At 45.4% G+C, this 18,036-nt stretch overlaps 3 protein-coding genes across 3 annotated transcripts; 1 reads left to right on the top strand and 2 right to left on the bottom strand.

Annotated features, from left to right (window-relative positions):
* Positions 1–179: 179 nt before the first annotated feature.
* Positions 180–12,490, bottom strand: I206_106491 (uncharacterized protein; the record flags this gene model as incomplete). Its single annotated transcript, XM_070203325.1, has 26 exons — positions 180–203; positions 276–458; positions 516–594; positions 653–762; positions 820–847; positions 904–1,044; positions 1,111–1,138; positions 1,196–1,376; positions 1,441–1,556; positions 1,618–1,647; positions 1,710–2,899; positions 2,958–3,733; positions 3,793–4,514; positions 4,591–5,098; positions 5,173–5,526; positions 5,587–5,652; positions 5,703–5,796; positions 5,852–7,203; positions 7,261–7,642; positions 7,699–10,231; positions 10,291–10,342; positions 10,396–10,505; positions 10,564–10,732; positions 10,796–11,459; positions 11,517–12,006; positions 12,064–12,490. The coding sequence occupies 26 exons, from the start codon at positions 12,488–12,490 to the stop codon at positions 180–182; spliced, it is 10,809 nt and encodes a 3,602-aa protein (XP_070059426.1).
* Positions 12,491–13,560: 1,070 nt separating this feature from the next.
* Positions 13,561–15,368, bottom strand: I206_106492 (uncharacterized protein; the record flags this gene model as incomplete). The annotated part of the gene is made up of 5 exons (XM_019158991.2): positions 13,561–13,586; positions 13,653–13,984; positions 14,054–14,162; positions 14,236–14,392; positions 14,463–15,368. The coding sequence occupies 5 exons, from the start codon at positions 15,366–15,368 to the stop codon at positions 13,561–13,563; spliced, it is 1,530 nt and encodes a 509-aa protein (XP_019008129.2).
* A 650-nt stretch (positions 15,369–16,018) lies between these two features.
* Positions 16,019–17,889, top strand: I206_106493 (cystathionine beta-synthase; the record flags this gene model as incomplete). The annotated part of the gene is made up of 12 exons (XM_070203326.1): positions 16,019–16,148; positions 16,209–16,264; positions 16,317–16,386; positions 16,445–16,456; positions 16,518–16,557; positions 16,611–16,694; positions 16,750–16,761; positions 16,821–16,846; positions 16,903–17,012; positions 17,072–17,305; positions 17,376–17,473; positions 17,568–17,889. 12 exons carry the CDS (start codon positions 16,019–16,021, stop codon positions 17,887–17,889), a joined length of 1,194 nt encoding a protein of 397 aa, XP_070059427.1.
* Positions 17,890–18,036: the final 147 nt, after the last annotated feature.

Below are 18,036 nucleotides of genomic sequence, written 5' to 3' on the forward strand. Positions count from 1 at the left end.
TTCATAAGCATGCAATATACAAGATATGTTATCAATATGCGTAGGTATATGTACGAAGTATAGTCAAGGGTCAAGATCATCATTCATATATACATTAGGACGTTGTTCAAATAGCCCGAAACGAGACCTGAGTTATTGTTCCAATTGAATATACACGAAAATCTATATTACAATCATCCTTATACTTGAGGAAGCGGTTTACCCTATTGATTATTCCCGTCCATTAGCATTCGTTATTATAGTATCAAGTAGGCTCAGTACTTATTGTGACTTACGCTCATTGGGGGCGGCGGAACCATACCGGCGCTCATGTTCATTGCCATCGGAGGTGGACCTCCAGGTTGAGGTAATGGTCGACCCATAACAGGTGGCATCATAGGATGCCAAGTTGCCCAAGCGGGAACACCTGCTGGTGCTTTCCCTTTGCCTTGTCCTTGTGGTTGTCCACCACCACCATCCTATCACTAGGATCAGCGGGCTGTTCAATCCGAATAATATGTATACAAATCTCTCACCTTCTTCTCCGCTGGTTTAGGTTGATTAGCTGGATTTTTAGGTGGTGCCGCAGGATATGGTAAGACAGCCATCAAGTCACTAACATACAAGTCAGCAAGCTTTTATGGCTTGTCCTAGGTTGACAATACTCGCTTACCCAGCGGATTGTCTACCTTTCATCAACAATAATTCAGCCAGTTCCATGTACAAGGCTCTTCTTGATTCTCTCAAATCCCCGACCTCCTTGAGAAGTACTCGTACCTCGCCCTGTCCAAATTATATCAGCTATGACTATATGGTGCCAATACTGGCAGCTGAACTCACGGAAAGGGCTTTTGAGAAGTCATCCAAGCTGTGAATATGCATCAGCATATTGATCCCGAATGTAGCTACATAAGCGGAACTCACTATCCAGCCAAATTGAAGCCGACTTGTTCTCGAGCAGCAGCCTTGACAGCTTGTTGAGTGAGAGTGTGTTGATTCGAGTTCTGCTCCATAATCTCCGTAGAAAGTTTGCGTAGGAAAGCACTCTCAGCGTCTCCCTTGTTCCTATGACAATCCATGACCTATTAGCTTTGCGCAATCTTTATATCAAAACGAGGATAGCTGACTCACTTCAATGCATCCAAAATAGCTTGAGTACCTACATCGTTCACTCCGTCAACAAAACTCGCTCCTTTGTCTGTGGAATGATACGCACCAGGCTTCTTGTCATTCGCAACTGCTTTCTTCTTCTCCTCTTCCCGATCAGCAACAATCTTGTCCAACGCCTCAGTGATCTTCTTATCTCTTGCTGATTTCTCCGTTCGTCGCTTGTCTTGAGCTTTCGCTTTTTCATCGTTTGCAGTCTTACTTGCTTTACCATCGGCAGCCATGAGATCCTGCATGGCACAATCAATTAGCTCTATTTGAGCGAAGTAATGTAATAGGAAATCGTCAACTCACAAGCGCTTTTTGCAAATTCGCTAAAGCCTCGACATTCTGTCGGTGTCTCTCTTCTGCAATTTTAGCTTTCGCTTCCTTATCCTTAAGCTTAGCATCTCTCTCGGCCGCTTCGAGGGCTATCCAGAAGTACACAATCAGCTTGAAAAACTTGAAACGTCTGGTTAATTCAAAACTTACCAGCTTGTTCCGCAGCAGCCTTCTGTTTGGCTGAGATACATAATGAATAAGCTTTGCTATAAATAGAAGCAACATACTTTCGCTAAGCTCACCAGCAAGTTTTCGTGCATCTTCCAAAGCTCCTTCTGGATCACTCTTCTGAGACTTCCCTTTACTAGATGGTTTCGGTCCAGTGGGCGGACCTACAACGTCATCCATATCTACCTCTTGACCCGGGCCACCGATATTCTCAGCTTCAGGTAAGCCCAAAGAACCAGGTTGGTTAGGTGGTGTTTTCGATAATTTCTGAGATGCCGATTTGTTGGTTCTTGGTCCAGTAGGAGCAGAATGTTGTTTAGCAGCTTGACCGAGAATTCCATCTTGATGTTCACAAGGTTCGATAGGTACTCCGCCGACAGCTCTAGGTCCATTTGGACAACATACGCTACAGTGACCTCTACCTACTTCAGATTCTGCTGGTATACCCGTATGAGTGGTATCCTTGTGAGGTGGTCCACCAGCTTTATCTTCATCAGTTGAAGATTTACCTTTTTTACCTGACGAAGGTTTATCTCCTGATGGCGGTGGAGGTGTACTGGCAGCAGCAGCTTGACTTGCTGGTCTGCTTGGGATATAAGCTGTTCGACCATCAGGTAGGACAAATTCTTCCATTGTCATCGGGACTGGGGATGGACCTTTGATTGATGCGGCAGGTGTACCTGTTTTCATAGGCACATTGGCGAGATTAGCTGGATCGGCAGTTGAGCCCTGTATGAAGTCAGGCGGGGATTTCCTTAGTTTGTTCGAGCCAGTAGACGCGGTCGGATGAGATGGGACGTGGATAGTCTGTCCAGGTGGATGAACCGTTACATCCCTTCCTTCCATCGCTAAATCCGCTAAAGTCGGTGGATGAGACTCGTGAGCGGTATCCGCTACTCTAGTCTCCTTGTTGCTACCGTGAATGGGGATAGGTTTACCGACAGTGGTGTGGTCGGAATGGGATTTAGTGTCGGCGGGTACAAGAGGAACACCAGCCGGAGTGGTTGTAGTTGTCTTCACGCTTTCGTTAAATTTAGGTTTCTTCAGAATACCGCCAAGAGATGAAGGAGTTTTATGTGTATCTTCAACCTTCGTCTCAGTAGATGCAGGTTGAGCCATAGGCACTTCAGATCCTGAGGGTATGGGATGTGTCGGTACGACACCACCTTGTGGCATAGAAGGCACATTATGAATCTCGGAAGCTGGTGTACCAGAAGGAATATTGGCAGCGGAAGCAGGAGGAGCGTCGCCAACAGTTGGAGGACTTTGTTGATGGATGTAATCATCAGCTAAGAACACTGCGCATACGACTGATCACTCACTTGGGTTTAGACGATTTGGGTGACTTAGGAGGAATTGTAGCGACTTCTTTTGTAGGCATCAAAGGATCCCAATGCACGTTGTTACCTTTACCACTGGAAGCAGCAGGCGTAGCAGCAGGGGCATCACCAGCAGATACCGGTGCGGGAGCCGCAGCTCCAGCGCCAGGTGCAGCTGTAGGCACATTGTCCGCTGATGCTGGGGCTGGTTCGACTTCGGGCTGAGGTGCGGAAGGTACATTGGCAAGTGAGGCAGGTTGGGAAGGTTTAGGTGATTTAGGGTGATTCGTATCCCAGAGGGGTTTTGATGCACCAGAAGGTACGTTATTAGCAGTCTGAGGTGGTGGTGCTGGAGTACCTGAACCAAGAGCTGAAGGAGCGACTACTGATGGATCAGCAACTGTTACTCCTGGATGAATCGTGTGAGAAGTCGAAGCGTTCTTCGAATCGATAGGCACCGGACCCGGGGCGACAATCTCGCTTTCATGGGCACTCTTAGCTGTGGGGATGTTGGGCGGTGCTTGTTGAACGGTAGCTTGGTGATCGGAAGTATGCGCTCCAGAGGCGATAACAGGCATGTCAGGCATACCTGATGCAGATGGGTGAACTGAAGCAGATGGACCAACAGTAGGTGGAGCAGCGGTGACAGGTTGATCACCCATGACGGTGATTGGAGGGAGAGAGCCCGCGGGACCGGTCCCAGCTGGAGCTTGAGTATATGTTCGAGTAGTGGTGTGGGTGTGGACGGGTAGACCACCAGAAGCTGGATGTTGAATAATCTTGCGAAAAAAATGAGTCGGTCAGCATATGCTCAAACAGGGACAAGACAGAAACTCACCTCTTCATGTTCTTCTCGTATCAAGTGATTTGTCGAAGGTTGGTTAGGATCGTAATCAGTATGAATAGGAGACGCGGAATGAGCCGAAAGAGAAGGAGGGATTGTGAGCAGTTTACCGGTTCTCGGATTGAGTCTGGTCGAAGGTGGTAGAGCAGAAGCAGTGCCGGGAGGTGCAGCTGTTGAAACTGCAGTTGGCACCGCAATCGAGAGTGGGGAGATAAGAGGTAGGGTATAGGACGTACCTGAAGCAGCGGCAGCGCCTCCTGATCCGGGTGCTGTGGGGACTGCAGTAACAGCTACATTCTCTTCTTCAGCTAAGATAGTACCAGGAGGTACAACAGAACCAGGAGGAAGAGAACCAGGCGGAACAGTGGTAACCATATCTTTTTCGATCTCATCGGTGATTGAGACTTCTTTGTGACGACCTCCAACTGGACCTTCTCGGATGACTTCCCGTTCTTTGATGACTTGTTTTTCTCGTCGGATATCGGTATTTGGTCCGATAGCAGTAGGTGCTATACCGAGAGATGTAAGCGCGGGAGCAGGAGTAGGTGATGGGGTGATATCACCAAGGGTAGTTGGGATAGGAGCAGGTGTCATTGCAGGAGCTTCAGTACCGGACTCAGCCCGCATAGAAATGATCTCTTCCTCCTCAAAGACTCGTTCAGCGGGATGTGCGGTAGGCGGAGGTTGAAGAGCAGTCTTAGCCATAAGTTCTTCGACTACATATGGACCCGGTATCAGCCAAAGGTCCACCATCATAATAACACATTCAGACTTTGGCAATGCGGAACTCACTCTTATTCTGGAGATCCGCCAATCTAGCATCCTGTTCCTTATTTTTGACAGTCTCTTCGATCTTTTCATCTAATTCCATCATTGGTGTACCAGGAGCTAACGATGGTGCACCTTTGATACCATCTACTATCTTGCCGCCGACCATGACAGTTCCATCGGGTAAGATGTGTCCCTCAACATGAGAAGCGGAAGCAGGTGGTGGTGGAGGGGGAGGTGCACCGGGTGTAACTGGTGCCGGGGCACCTCGTATACCATCAACGATATCCCCATTATCAAGCATGACAGTTCCATCTGGTAATACGTGAGCGTGAATATGTTTAGGTTTGATCTGTTGTCGTAAGGCGGCAATGTCGCCTAAAATTTCAGCCAATTGATTTTGTGTAGCCAATGTACCGTCCGCGATTTGATCGCTCATTCCATGCAAGTATCTTGACATCTCGTTCTGTTGACCACCCTGAGCAGCAGCCAGTGCTTGGGTATTATCTAAAGCGCGTCTAAAGCTATCATCCTGCAGGTAAGACATCATCAGTCAATCGCGCTTCACCCGCAAAATTGATTCTGCTCAAGTTATATGTCACTCACTGTACCAACGTGCGAGGCAGACAGAGGTATAGGCGGTAAATTCCCAGTTGGCATATGTATCGGTTCATGAAGTGCGGTAGTTGGGGCCACAGGAGTGACAATCTCTTCGGTAGCCATAGAAGTGACAGAAGGCGTAGTCACAGTTGAATCAGTAGTAGTATTTCCAAGTCCAGTATCGGCAGTTGTGGTATTTCCTGAACCCATAGGTGGTCTAGGATGACCCATGACGGTCGGACCACTCGGTGGTAAGCCAGAATTTCCATATCGAGCAGCAGCGGGAAGACCATAATCGCCTGTCGTTGAGTTGACCCCTGGAGGGAAGAATCCATTTCGACGAAGTGACGGGTTGACATTCTGAGTATATCATACGGGATCAGCTGTTGTGCGCAGGAGAAATGAATGGTGGCAGCTCACAGGACCAATTGGACCACCAAATCCAGGCATACCAGGACGTAAACCGGGCATGAATGGACCCATTTCCTAAACAGCGACTTTCAGCTGAGTGCTCATGCTTGCGTTATTGTACTCACAGGACCGGGAATACCCATTGGACCAGGAAACATACCCATAGGTCCCATAGGACCCATGGGACCCATTGGACCGGGAGGGAATCCACGTCGATAGCTAATTAGCAATTTTAGCTTGTCGATCGTATATCGCCGCGCGCAAGGTGACTCACTAAGTAGTAGAGATAGGATCACGAACACCAGCAATTCTAGGCAAAGATGGTCTAGGCATATCCATCATACCAGGTCCGGGGATAGGAGGAGCAGGCATACCAGCAGGTGCGAATCCAGGTCTCATACCAGTTTGCTGACCGGAATAAGGAGGCATATCACGAGGCGAGTTAACAGGTGTAGGTAGATCAACAGGTTGAGGTGGTGGACCAGGTCTATAAGGTCCTCTATCCATACCGTCATCTTCGTATTGATCGTTGTCATCTTGATAATCATCGTGAGTTCGGTAAGGTACAGGCGGTTGATCGGGGGTTATTTCCCTGGCTTGGGCAGGCGGTGGAGTAGGTTCATATTCGGTAGCAAGTTGCTCAGGTTCCGGTTGAGGCTCGTAGACAGATTCAGGAGATGGTTCACGGTCATCCTCAGGTTCGTGTTCCTCCTCTTCTTGATCATAATACTCTTCCTCCGCAGGATATTCCTGAATCGGTTCAGGATGAGGCATTTGTTGGGGTTGAGCATACTGAGGTCGAGGCGTTGGTGCTGCTCGAGATTGTTTTTGACCTATAAGATGACGAGGGAACTGTGGTTGGCGGGAGACAAACTCCTCAGGTGGTGTATCAGGTGGTAGTCCAGATAAAGCGAAGTCTTCATCAAATTCAGGTTCGGGAATTTCTCCGTCAAGCAACGAAGACGAAATTTCGCTCATAGGTCTCCTTCTCCTTCGGTCGAAGCTTGAGGCAACAGAATTTGCAGGAGCACCTCTACCTCTTGCGCCAAATTCACTATCATATACGCTGTCACCACCTCCATACATGGATCCTTCTTTTGTACCTTCCGACTGGGGGGTGGCCATTGGTGGCATGCGGTACGTTTTCTTCTCTTTAGGCGTGGGCATGAAATCGTCGGCAAATTCGGTATCACCAACTCTCTGAAGTACCCTTCTGAGTAGATCCTCCAGTCGGGCCAAACCTGGTCCTCTATCAGGTAGTTCTATATCATAGCTTCTTCGTCGATTGATTTCCTGAGCCATCTCATCCTGTCGACCCAAAATATCTTCCTGTCTACCAATGAGCGTACCAAGCAAGTTTCGAAGGTCATCAAATTGTTGATTGATCACTTCAGGTATGATCAGAGGAGGAGGGGTGACTGGCCGGGCAGTAGAAGTGGATGAAGGTGAAGACGGTGGCGAGTCATCGTCATCATCCTTAGCTGGAACAGGAGGGGGTCCATCCCTCTCAGCCAAAGCCGACTGATTGTCGGCAATTTGAATGACTCTGCGTTCGATTCGGTCTAGCTGATTACCAACTCGAGTGGTCTGCCCTTGCCTAGCTTGATCTTGACCTTGTAAGTAATTCTATACCGCAAGATATCAGCCGAACAGCAGGATGAATAATTCCAAAGCTTCACGTACCAAGAGCCTGTTAACGTCAGTACCAGTGACCAAATCCCTCGATGCGTTTTCGGAACTCGACATCGTCGTGGTATCAGACTCTGACGAGCCAGGAACAGAAGAAGGGAACGATGGCGATGGCGGGGGTAATTGCTGAACCTTTGGGGCAACGTATACCGGTGGCGAAGGAGCATTGGATCGCGGTGAAGAAGGCCGTAGAACCGGTAACACCATAGGTGGTGGCGGTACTCGTGGAATTCTTCTGCTGGGAACAGTCGAAGCTGTTGATACACTTTGTGGCTGTTCATCCATTCTTTCCGTCGGTGGGATCGATGGCGCCGGAGCAGGTATCTCGCCTCTGATCGGTGGAGCAGTCTGAGAAGTCCTAGCCGTGTACCACGACCTGTGGAGAAGACACAGTCAGCTCTTGGTGCGACGAGTCATGGGAAAAAGACTTACTGGTTATGAGGAGCGGTCGCATAATTACTGGGCAAAGTCTGCCATCCCGTTGCTGTGTCATAAGCACTTTCTCTCGCACCAGTATACATAGTGTTCTCCCTGGCAGTACCAAGAGGGGTCCGGGAGGATCTATCGAACGTTTGAGTAGTATGCATTGTTCGAGAAGGTGCCCAAGCGGTGCTGTAGGTAGTATTTGCGTATTTGGATTTCGCCCGTCTCGAAATAGAACTTCCGTTGGATGATCTTCTTTCGAGATCCGCAAGTAGCTCATCATCTGAATCAGGATGTGAGACCTGAGTCCAGGCTCTACTACCTCTTCTTGATGAAAGACCGTCCGTTATTCTGTCGGACGTCGATTGGTACTCTTCATAAGAAGCTGATCTGGAGATTGGTGGTGGTAGAACAGTTTCGTATTCGGATGATCTCCGAGACCCACTTGGAGAAGTTGGTGCTGTACCCAACGAGCCGGTTCTGAGATCCTGATTTGCAGTAGAATACCTAGTTGTGGGTGGTCGATCGTGATATGAAGACGGTTCCTCGCCTAAATTAGCAGTACCAGTGTCTGTATGGCTGGTCATATGCGGTGCGGTGAAGTAAGTATCCTTCTGCGTTGCCGTAGGATATACCGAGGGAGATCTGACTGAATCGACGTATGACGGTACAGGAGCATCGTGTAAGGAGTACCTAGTAGGATTATGTATGGATGAGAGAGCTTCTGAGCCTGCTTTATCTGAAGATGACGAAGAGTAGTGGGAAGCTCCAGGTGGTACTGGTGGAGGGGCAGTCTGGTATGACGATGCACCTGAACTTTTTGACAACCTACTGGAAGCTCGATCACTGGGTGGGGGAGTCTTGAAAGAGGTACCAGGCTTAGGTTCAGAGAGATTAGCAGGGCCGGTTTGTCGAGTTGCTTCGTAAGATGAAACGTGAGAGCCAGATAAGTGACCACTGGGTGGGGGACCTGTAACAGCTACTTGAGGGACAACATCTGAGGTGTGCGTAGCTCTGCTGGACGGTGAAGGACCTCGAGGGGTATATGCAGTCATTGAGGAAGTCCAAGGCTGAGCTGTAGCAGCTGGAGTTTTCGCTGTAGGACCAGAAAAATCAGTACTGAATTGTTGAGCTGTACCCATTGGAGTTGATGAAGTTGGCAGTAGCTGGGCTGTATGATCCGAGATAGACGAGTTGGGTTGAGCAGTACCCATAGGAGCAGAAATGCTGTCTCCTTGCATAGCTGTATGACTTGATGGAGTTGACATTTCTCGAACAGTCGCTGCTGGAGTATGAGCCTGAGTCCCAGGCCTTGCTGTATAGTTGGAAGCGGTAGGCGAGAAACCTTCTACGGTGGCTTGCTCAGTTGAGGGTTGTCTAGCTGTATGAGGCGAGGACGAGGTTGTGGACCAATGCTGAGCAGTAGCAAATGGCTGTCCACTTGATACTTGAGGCGTAAAGAGAGAACCGGTACTGGTTTTGTCTTGTGCAGTGACCGCTGGAGATGGAAAAGCTGGTCGAGTTGTGGTCGTCTGACTGACAGCAGTGTACATTGTTGCTGAGTTTGAAGCATCTCTAGCAGAACCGACAGCAGCGGCAGATCCAGGTAGCGCTGTGTACATAGAAGGTGAAGAGGGAATACCCCTGGTCGTACCTGTCGGAGTCGATGAGCCAGTTCGAGCGGTCAATACTCTTTCGGAAAGTGGTTGAGCAGTCAATGTAGGAGTTGGAGCAGTATACATTGATCGACCTGAGCTTGGTTCTTTAGCTGATTGGTACTCATCCGAAGTTGTAGCTTGACCAGATTGAGCTGTACGTGATGAGAATGATTGTCCGACTTCGGCTCTTGCAACTGTGTAATTTTGCTGCGGATACTGGTACGACGATTGAGAACCAACGATTTCGGATCTCGCATTGGTGAATTTTGAGGGACTCGAGAGGGGTTGAGTAACAGTATTGGGAGTAGCGGTACCGTACCTCGAGGAAGTACCATCAAGGGACTGGAAACCTGTAGCAGGGGTCTGGAAGGCTTCCGAAGGTGTATTTTCGGACTTGAGAGTAGGCGGTCGGATACCATGAGCAAAGGTAAAATCTCTCGATTTTGGACGTTCGGCATTTTGAGCCGTCAATGGGATATCTAGCACTCCAGTTGTCACAGGGGGAGTCGGAATGTCTTTCTCGGGTAAAGGTGGAGCAGAAACTTCTTTGAGATCGGCTTCACTAGCTACTCTTCTAAGACTCCTTGTTCTCTCTAAACCACCGGCTGCAAGTTTTCTACTGCCTCTATGTACGATTGGTGTATGGAGTCCACCTGTCGTCTCGATAACTGCATCGTCGGTGGTGTAGAGATGATGCGATCCAGTACTGCTAGGTAGGGGCGACGAAGGAAGTGGTTGAGAACCTTCAGCAGGAGTAAAATGGGTCGAAGCTGATCCTCCATACTCAGAACCGTGATCAGAGGAGGATCTATTGACTCGGAGCGAAGCTGATGGTGCAGCTCTTGTACGCTCAAGTACAGTCCAGACGGCGTTGACCCATCGAACTATCATGATGGAAAGCTGTCAGCCAATATACCAGCTCGAAATTCAATCACTAGCTTACCTCGATCTCTAGCACTGTCACAAGCCAATCTTTCGACACCATCGTCGTAAACCTGGATTAAGAGAATCAGCTGTGATGGTCATGATTGCTGGACAAACAACTTACAAGCTTGAAGGGGTAGAGACTATCAGCCAATTGTCCTTGTCTTCTAGCAGCAGCAGCACCGATGTCATCGCCAGCCATAGGATTATTGGGACTATAGGTAGAAGCAACCTCTGCGGATAATAACAGTAATCAGCATGCTATCTGACTATTACAGGAGTTGAGACTTACCATCGCAGAACTCCAAATCTAAGGTCACGGTGGCTCTACCTTTAGTACTGACCCAAGTCAACTCCAAACCCTCATTAAACAATCGACCATCTGCTTGAACCCATTTGAAGTTCGGTCTCTCATCTACATCATGTACATTCAGATAGTACAACGCTCCCGTCTTTATAGGCTATATGACAATACATATCAGCTTATACTTACGTCTTACTGTCGAAGCTGAGAGATTGCCCACCTCTCCCGTTAATTGTTTTGGCTCTGAAGATTTCCTATCGCTTCTCAAATTACCCGATCTGGAAGGAGCTTCTTCGCCAGCTTTGTCGTCATGTATACTGCTCTTCTCAGATTTTCGTTCTTCGTCAGAATGATGAGAAGGAGCTTTCTTTTCATCTTGAGTCGATTCTTCAGCTTGTTCAGCCAAATCCTTTTCATCCTTTCTTCTTCTTCGAATGGATACATTCCACCCTTTATCACCGGCTCCACTTCTGAATAGCCCTGGTCCACTACCAGCTACTGGTCCGATTACTCTTTGAGAAGGTGAACCTGATCTAGCTCGCCAAGAAGCTATCATACCTCTGACCTGAGATAAGGGTGAAGGTGATTTTGGTGGTGGTGCAGGTGCATTGACTTCAAAAGCGCTAGTCAAGGGTGTTCGGTATGATGAAGGAGGAGCGGAAGGAGTGTTAGACATCGCATCTGCATTGGAAACACTGGAGGTCGGCAAAGCAGGTGTTCGGGATACTGCGCTTGTAGGAGGCTTGTCGGAGACAGTAGCTTTCGTAGGTGAACTGGGAATGAATTTAGGTTGAGGTGGGATATTTGGAGAATCCGCTTTATTTTCGAACATCTTGATTAGATCTGATGCTTTCTTTGGTGTACCCTGAGGTGTTCCACTTGCACTGGTAGTACCGGTCAGGCCAGTCGAAAAAGCAGATCTAGGTCCTTTAACAGGGGACGAAGTAATCTTGCTTGGGCTGGGAGGTAAGGGGTATTTACCTGCTATTGTCGATGCTGAAGCCGAAGGTGATTTGTACGTAGACGAGCCTTCTTTGTAAGCGCCTGGGAAGGTGGGCGAAAGGTTATGAACTTGAGAACGATCGCTTGTGGGTGAAGATGATTTTTCAGATCTTTCAGTTACAGTCGATAATCTCGACAAATTCAAATTACCTAAACCAGGTGAAATGGGCTGAGAAGTATTAGAAGGGTTCATATTGATACCTAGTCCGACTAGTGGCTGTCTGATAGGCATAGGATGGAAGGTTGTAGGTGGAAGAAATGGATTCGATGAGGCTGATACAGTTGGGATCCGATTTGTAGAAGGATTGGCCAAAGCGTCAAGTTGTGATAAGACACCATCGTATGCTGCATCAATAGTTGTTGTTGATTGACCTGTTGTCTGAGTAAGAATGGGAAGAGGTATATCAGAAGTTGGATTAAGTGGAGCTGCTACATCATGCAAATGAGAATCAGCAATTTACTATTTTGAGAATGAGAAGTACTTACGCTCATTAGCGAAAATTCCACGAGGTCCAAGCTGACTATCCGTCCTAGTATAATCTTCACTAAAAAGTTGACCTCGATTAGGTGGTAAGAGAGGAGATTCAAGACCTAATTCTACTGCTCTGGAAGTTACGGTAGGTCGTTGAGGTGAAGGTGAAATAGTTCTGATTTCAGGATTTGGTCCAGAAGTAGATCCAGTAGCAGTAAGAAATTCAACTTCATCTTCTTCTTCTTTTTCTTCTTCACTTGATATTCCTTTTGGTGTAGCCCAATCAGGTAATGAATCATTTTCTGATTTTGGTTTTGGTGAATTAGGTGAAGATGTTGATGTTGGTTCGAAAGATGATAATAATGCGGCAAAATCTGGATGAGGTTGATCAGGTGATGATCTCCATCTACGAGGAGTAGGTGATAAAGGCGGTGATGGCATGATATCGTAACTACCACCTATGCCCTCTTTGGTAGATTATCAAAGTCAATATTAATATATATTATACCTGGAAAAGAAATGTTAGTATGAAAATTAATCAGTATAAAAGAGAAAGAAGGAAATAACAGTTTTGACACGATTGTTGGTGTCTAGAGTAGGTGAATTGATATCAAAGTATACGTTGTGAGTTGTTTACGTCCATTAAGGGTATTGAGAAGTAAATAATCTACACACAGACATGTGTTAAGTCCTTTGACAATCATCTTTATCATTTTAGTACCTCTTTGACCACTTGTAGAATATTGTTCAACCAGATAAAAAGTAAATATCGACAATTATCGATTGGAATTGAGGGATTTCATCTGTTCATTTTTGCGATATCAACGTCTCTCTCAGGACATCTTCTCCGTCAGGTCAGGAGTGGATAGCTGAAAGACGTTGCCTTGGTAGAGGTTTGTATGACATATATCGCTCTATAGATCATCTGGAAATCAAAGCTTGATTGATGGTAGTAACGATAATTTACGCATTGATCGTCAATCAACCAAAGGAGGCGCGTAGTAGTCCACTATCCATCCATCACTGACACGCGTTCTTATTGACATACAACTAACACCGTAGTTCTCCTGCTCCATCGCGAATGGTCCTCGTCTTGCACACAGACAGTGTATCATTGATAACATGATTTTTGTGTGTTTAGCAAATGAAGTTTCTAGCGCGAGCCACGACATTTTCCATTATAGATCGATGAGTGTTGTAGATAGCCGCGAGTGCCTATGAAGCACCTTCCCATAGCATGTCTTTGAGATTATGGATAATTCTTACAAGCTGTATAACGACAATTAGCATTAAAACATGAAGCTTTCCATAAAATCTCGCGAAGGCTCTTTTATCGCTTCAACGCTATGCGGACGCGAACGGATTTAGGCGCTGATGAAGCCACGTGATCGCAATACACATCAAACCAATCATTCAAGATACAACATATGAACATGCATAAAAAGTATAATGTGAGCAATAAATCAAAATGCCAGTCACAGAGAGTCTCCGATTGAGATGAAGATTCGTATCTATTTCTGTTCAACAATGACAGCCTCTACAATAACGTTCAGACAATATCAGTAAAAAGCTCAATAATAATCGTGTTCATTTGGAAACTCACTCTTTCGTTCAGCTTTAGGTTTTTCCCTTCCAGCTCTAGAATGATCTCTTCTTCTATCCTCTTTAACTTTTCTACTTTCAATCATATCTCTCTTAAGTTTAGTAGCATTATGTATACTTTGAGGAACATGTCTTCTATCTTTAATTGATTTAACTCCTTTCTCAGTTGAATATCTTTCAATAAGTTTTTGTCTATGTTCAATTGCTTGTCTTTCTTTAGTTGAAACTGGACCTAATTTCTTAGATGCGTTAGATTTCCATATTCTAACGTTTCCATCATCTGATGCTGAAAGTACGAAATCTGCTGTAGGTGTATATGTCACATCGAATACCCTACACAACGTATCAATCAGCATTGATGTACTCCGCCATCAGTAGACAGTGTACATCACCCAAACATACCTCTGCATTCGTTTTGTATGGTATACATCCCTCGATTTTCCTGTTTCTCGGTTCCATAATCTGACAGTTCGGTCATATGATCCGGAAACAAACTCTTCTCCAGTTGGACCTACAAGCATACACAGTACAATACATCAGTTGGGATAGCTCACGAAGGAAAAATATGTCACGCATCGACTCACTCCAATCACATCCCATCACACCACCAACATGACCCTTATATATTTGATTAGGTGAATTGAGATTCCTTATATCGAATGTATACAAATTATGATCTTCACTGGTCAAAAGCATCATCGTTGGTAAGGTAGGACACCAAGATATAGCATTTGATACAAACTGTAAAAAGAAACATCGTTCATCAATTACAACATCTCTAGTAATAATAAATATTATTTTGAAAACTCACCTGCATAACTATTCTCCTTTCAGCTTTTCCAGTTCTTATATCATAAAGACACATTGTTCTGTCATTACCAACACTTGCTAAAACACTAGTTTCACTTTGATTAAATTTAACTTTATTTACAGTTTCCAACGAACTTCCAAATTGTAAATTACTTAAAGGTGCTGATCTATTTTCATCCCAAATTTGTACAGTATTACTTGCAGTTGCGAAAACACCATCTGTTCTATGATGATCAATTCCATTAAATCCATTTTTATTTGTCCAAATCATGTTAGGTTCTAATTTTTCACCTAATTCATCTCTAACTTTACTATCTATATTTAAACCTCCACCTTCTTCTTCATCAATTTCTTCATTATCATCTTCATCAAAATTTAAACCATTTTCACCAATAGCACCTGTTGAATCTAAATTTTCTTGAATTCCTGATCCACTTGCAAATTCAGATCCATTAAAATTAGATTTTTGTCCAGGTGTAAAAGCAGAAGATTTCCATAATTTTAAATTTCCATCTAATTTTCCTGCTGTAATCATTGATCTTCTACCATCTTGTCTTTCACTTGTCCAACAAATTCCACCTACCATACCTTTATGTGCATTTGGTATTTTCAATAATGGTCTTCTGAGTGTTAATGAATGAACAATTACTTCTCCATCACCTCCTCCACCAGCTACTACACCTACTCTCCTAGAATCTTTTCCTAAACAGTAAACACCATCTTGATGTCCACCTAAAGCGTCCACGAAAGGTTTAGCAAACATTCTATCTATCTTCACTGCTGTCATTGCTCGAGCGTATTCCCTAGGTTTTTGAAAAGGATGTAAATGAGGTGCGAGATTTCGTTGTAATGGGTGAGGAGCTGTGGAAGAGGATGGAAGATGATCATCCAATGATCGGGATATCATTTTTATTTTCTGCAAAATTACTCAATATCAGCGTCGATGTCATCTCAATTTTCAGCAAAGCTGTACCTACAACCATCTTGACTAATTCCTAGTATACCCGGACTTGTCGGCGAGGCTGTTGAGATTGCTGTGTATTCGAGATACTATTCGGTTGATGACAATGTCGCCGTTCTGCTTGTGACTTCTTCAGCTGGTGTGTAAGGCGTGATGTGATCCAGCGACTCTTATTGTATTCTATTCAGGTCGTTATTATGTGCCGGTCAAAATTAATCTTATCGCAAAAATATCTCGAATGCTTTGCCGCTCTGCTTTGAAAAGCAACAAATCCCACGTGGTGATACCCAGAGCATCGGTGACGTGGCATATATTGATATATAGATATATAGATAGCTTCAAGGGTTATCACGGGCGGATCATAGGTTTATCGGAACATGACTTAACCGGCACGTTCACTTTGTCAGGTGTGTATTTTGATGAAATCACACCACATGAGACACCAAGAACACACACAAGCATACAATGAGGTAACTTGACTTGACTTCCTTTATCTTCATTCACTACAATATACAGAAAGCAATAGACCTACTTGACGTTATACATTCATTACTATACATCTTCAATTACCTGAGGACCCGCATAGCAACAGCAGGATGGGTGGCGATACTAAATCACATCATCACTGGCAAGGCGTGCTCAATTCCGCGCTCGACGCTGTTGGGCATACCCCTCTGATCAAGTTGGATAGAATTGCTAAAGCGGAAGGACTCAAGTGTAATCTACGTAAGCTGGCCAAACGATCAGGGTCTTGATTGGTAAACAGCTCATGAATTTGATATTCAGTGGGAAAATGCGAGTTCTTTTCCGCAGGAGGCAGTGTCAAAGATCGAATTGCAAAGGTGCGCTTGAATATCAGGTCATTGTCGACATTCAGCTGACATTGTTGAATAGCGCATGGTCGAGCATGCAGAGAAAGAAGGAGTTCTTATACCTGGACAAAGCATAGTTATCGAGCCTACCAGTGAGCTGGATCACACATGTCCAAAGAGCAAGCAGTGAGCTGACTGAACCATTCTTAGGCGGAAATACAGGTATGTGATCAGCTAGCCGATGGTTTATGAATCAACTGAAAGCTGAGAGAATCCTCTACAGGGATTGGTCTGGCTCTAGCATGTGCAATCAAGGGTTATCAGTAAGTCAGCTGTAGAATTTGGACTTCAGTAAGCTGATCTTTGGTAATAAAAGATGCATAATAACGTTGCCGGCTAAGATGAGTTTGGAGAAGGAGGTGATGCTACGCGCGTTAGGTGCTGAGATCGTGCGGACGCCGTAAGTTGAGTTGAAACCCATGTGATAGGCAAATTAGCTAACAGAATATTCTTAGCACTGAAGCGGCGTGAGCTTCGCGACCTTCACATTCACTGATATTACAAGCTGATTTAATCTTGATCATAGTTGGGACAGTCCTGAAAGTCACATTGGTGAGCTAAGCTTGTTATGCCAGCTCTGCACTAGCTCATAATCTACCATAATGTAGGCGTGGCGAGGAAACTGCAAAAGTCAATACCTGGAGGTGTGATCTTGGACCAATATTCTAATCCCAACAATCCACTTGCTCATTACTATACAACTCACGAAGAGATCATGGTCAGTGAGGGTCTTATTTCTCATCATGTACGACTCATAAGCTAATGTTTCCTTCACAGTACGCCTTGAAAACGTCGGATTTACCCCGCAAAGACATTTCTTTGTTGGTAGCAGGTGCAGGTACCGGTGGTACGATTACAGGCCTGGGAAGAGCTATACGGGATTACGAATCTTCCTTGGTAAATGGTGCTGCGTCTTCTCATTCTCGAACCACCATCTTAGCTGTGGATCCAGAAGGGTCGATCTTAGGTGGCGGAGAGCCAGGGAACTATCAAGTGGAAGGTATCGGATATGTGAGCTCGAACCTCCCCAAAGAAGTGATGTGTTCGCACAACAGCTGATTGATTCACTGCGCCATTGTAGGACTTTTTCCCTGAAGTTTTGGATCCAAATCCGCCTGTAGTCGACCAATGGATAAAAACAAACGATGAAGAGGCTTTTGCAGCCACCAAGCGATTGATGTGAGTGAAGAATGTAGCACCCAGCCCTAAAAAATGCATCTTTGAAGATGCTCCCAATCCGAGTGAAGACAAAATAGCTGATAATATGCTATAGTCGGGAAGAAGGGTTATTTGTAGGCGGATCATCCGGATCAGCAGTATCAGGCACTCTGCGATATCTACATTCAGCCGAAGGTAAAGTCATATCAGAGGATGAAAAGGCGAACGTAGTGATAATCCTGCCAGACGGAGTAAGGAATTATATGTCAAAACCATGGTTTCTTGAAACTTCTAAAAAGGCCATCAATGAGAATGTAGGAGAGAAAGAGGATATAAAGGTTACGATTAAAGGGATTTTAGGTCGAGATTTGAATGATGTTAGTAAGGTTGTTCACGATGCTAAGGAGAACGGAAAGAAACTTGAGAATGGCGAATAAGCATCAGAGGCCATACCCTAGATTTTTGTATATACATAGAAGAAAGAGCTTGTCAATGTTATAGCATTTCTGTATCCCTTCTTATTTACGTTATGGGTCATTACGGTTGAACATTGTGAAACTTGCATTGCGTTACATTGATCCTTC

The sequence above is a fragment of the Kwoniella pini genome, chromosome 9 (genome assembly GCF_000512605.2).
Source record: "Kwoniella pini CBS 10737 chromosome 9, complete sequence".
Classification (NCBI taxonomy): Eukaryota; Fungi; Basidiomycota; class Tremellomycetes; order Tremellales; family Cryptococcaceae; genus Kwoniella; species Kwoniella pini.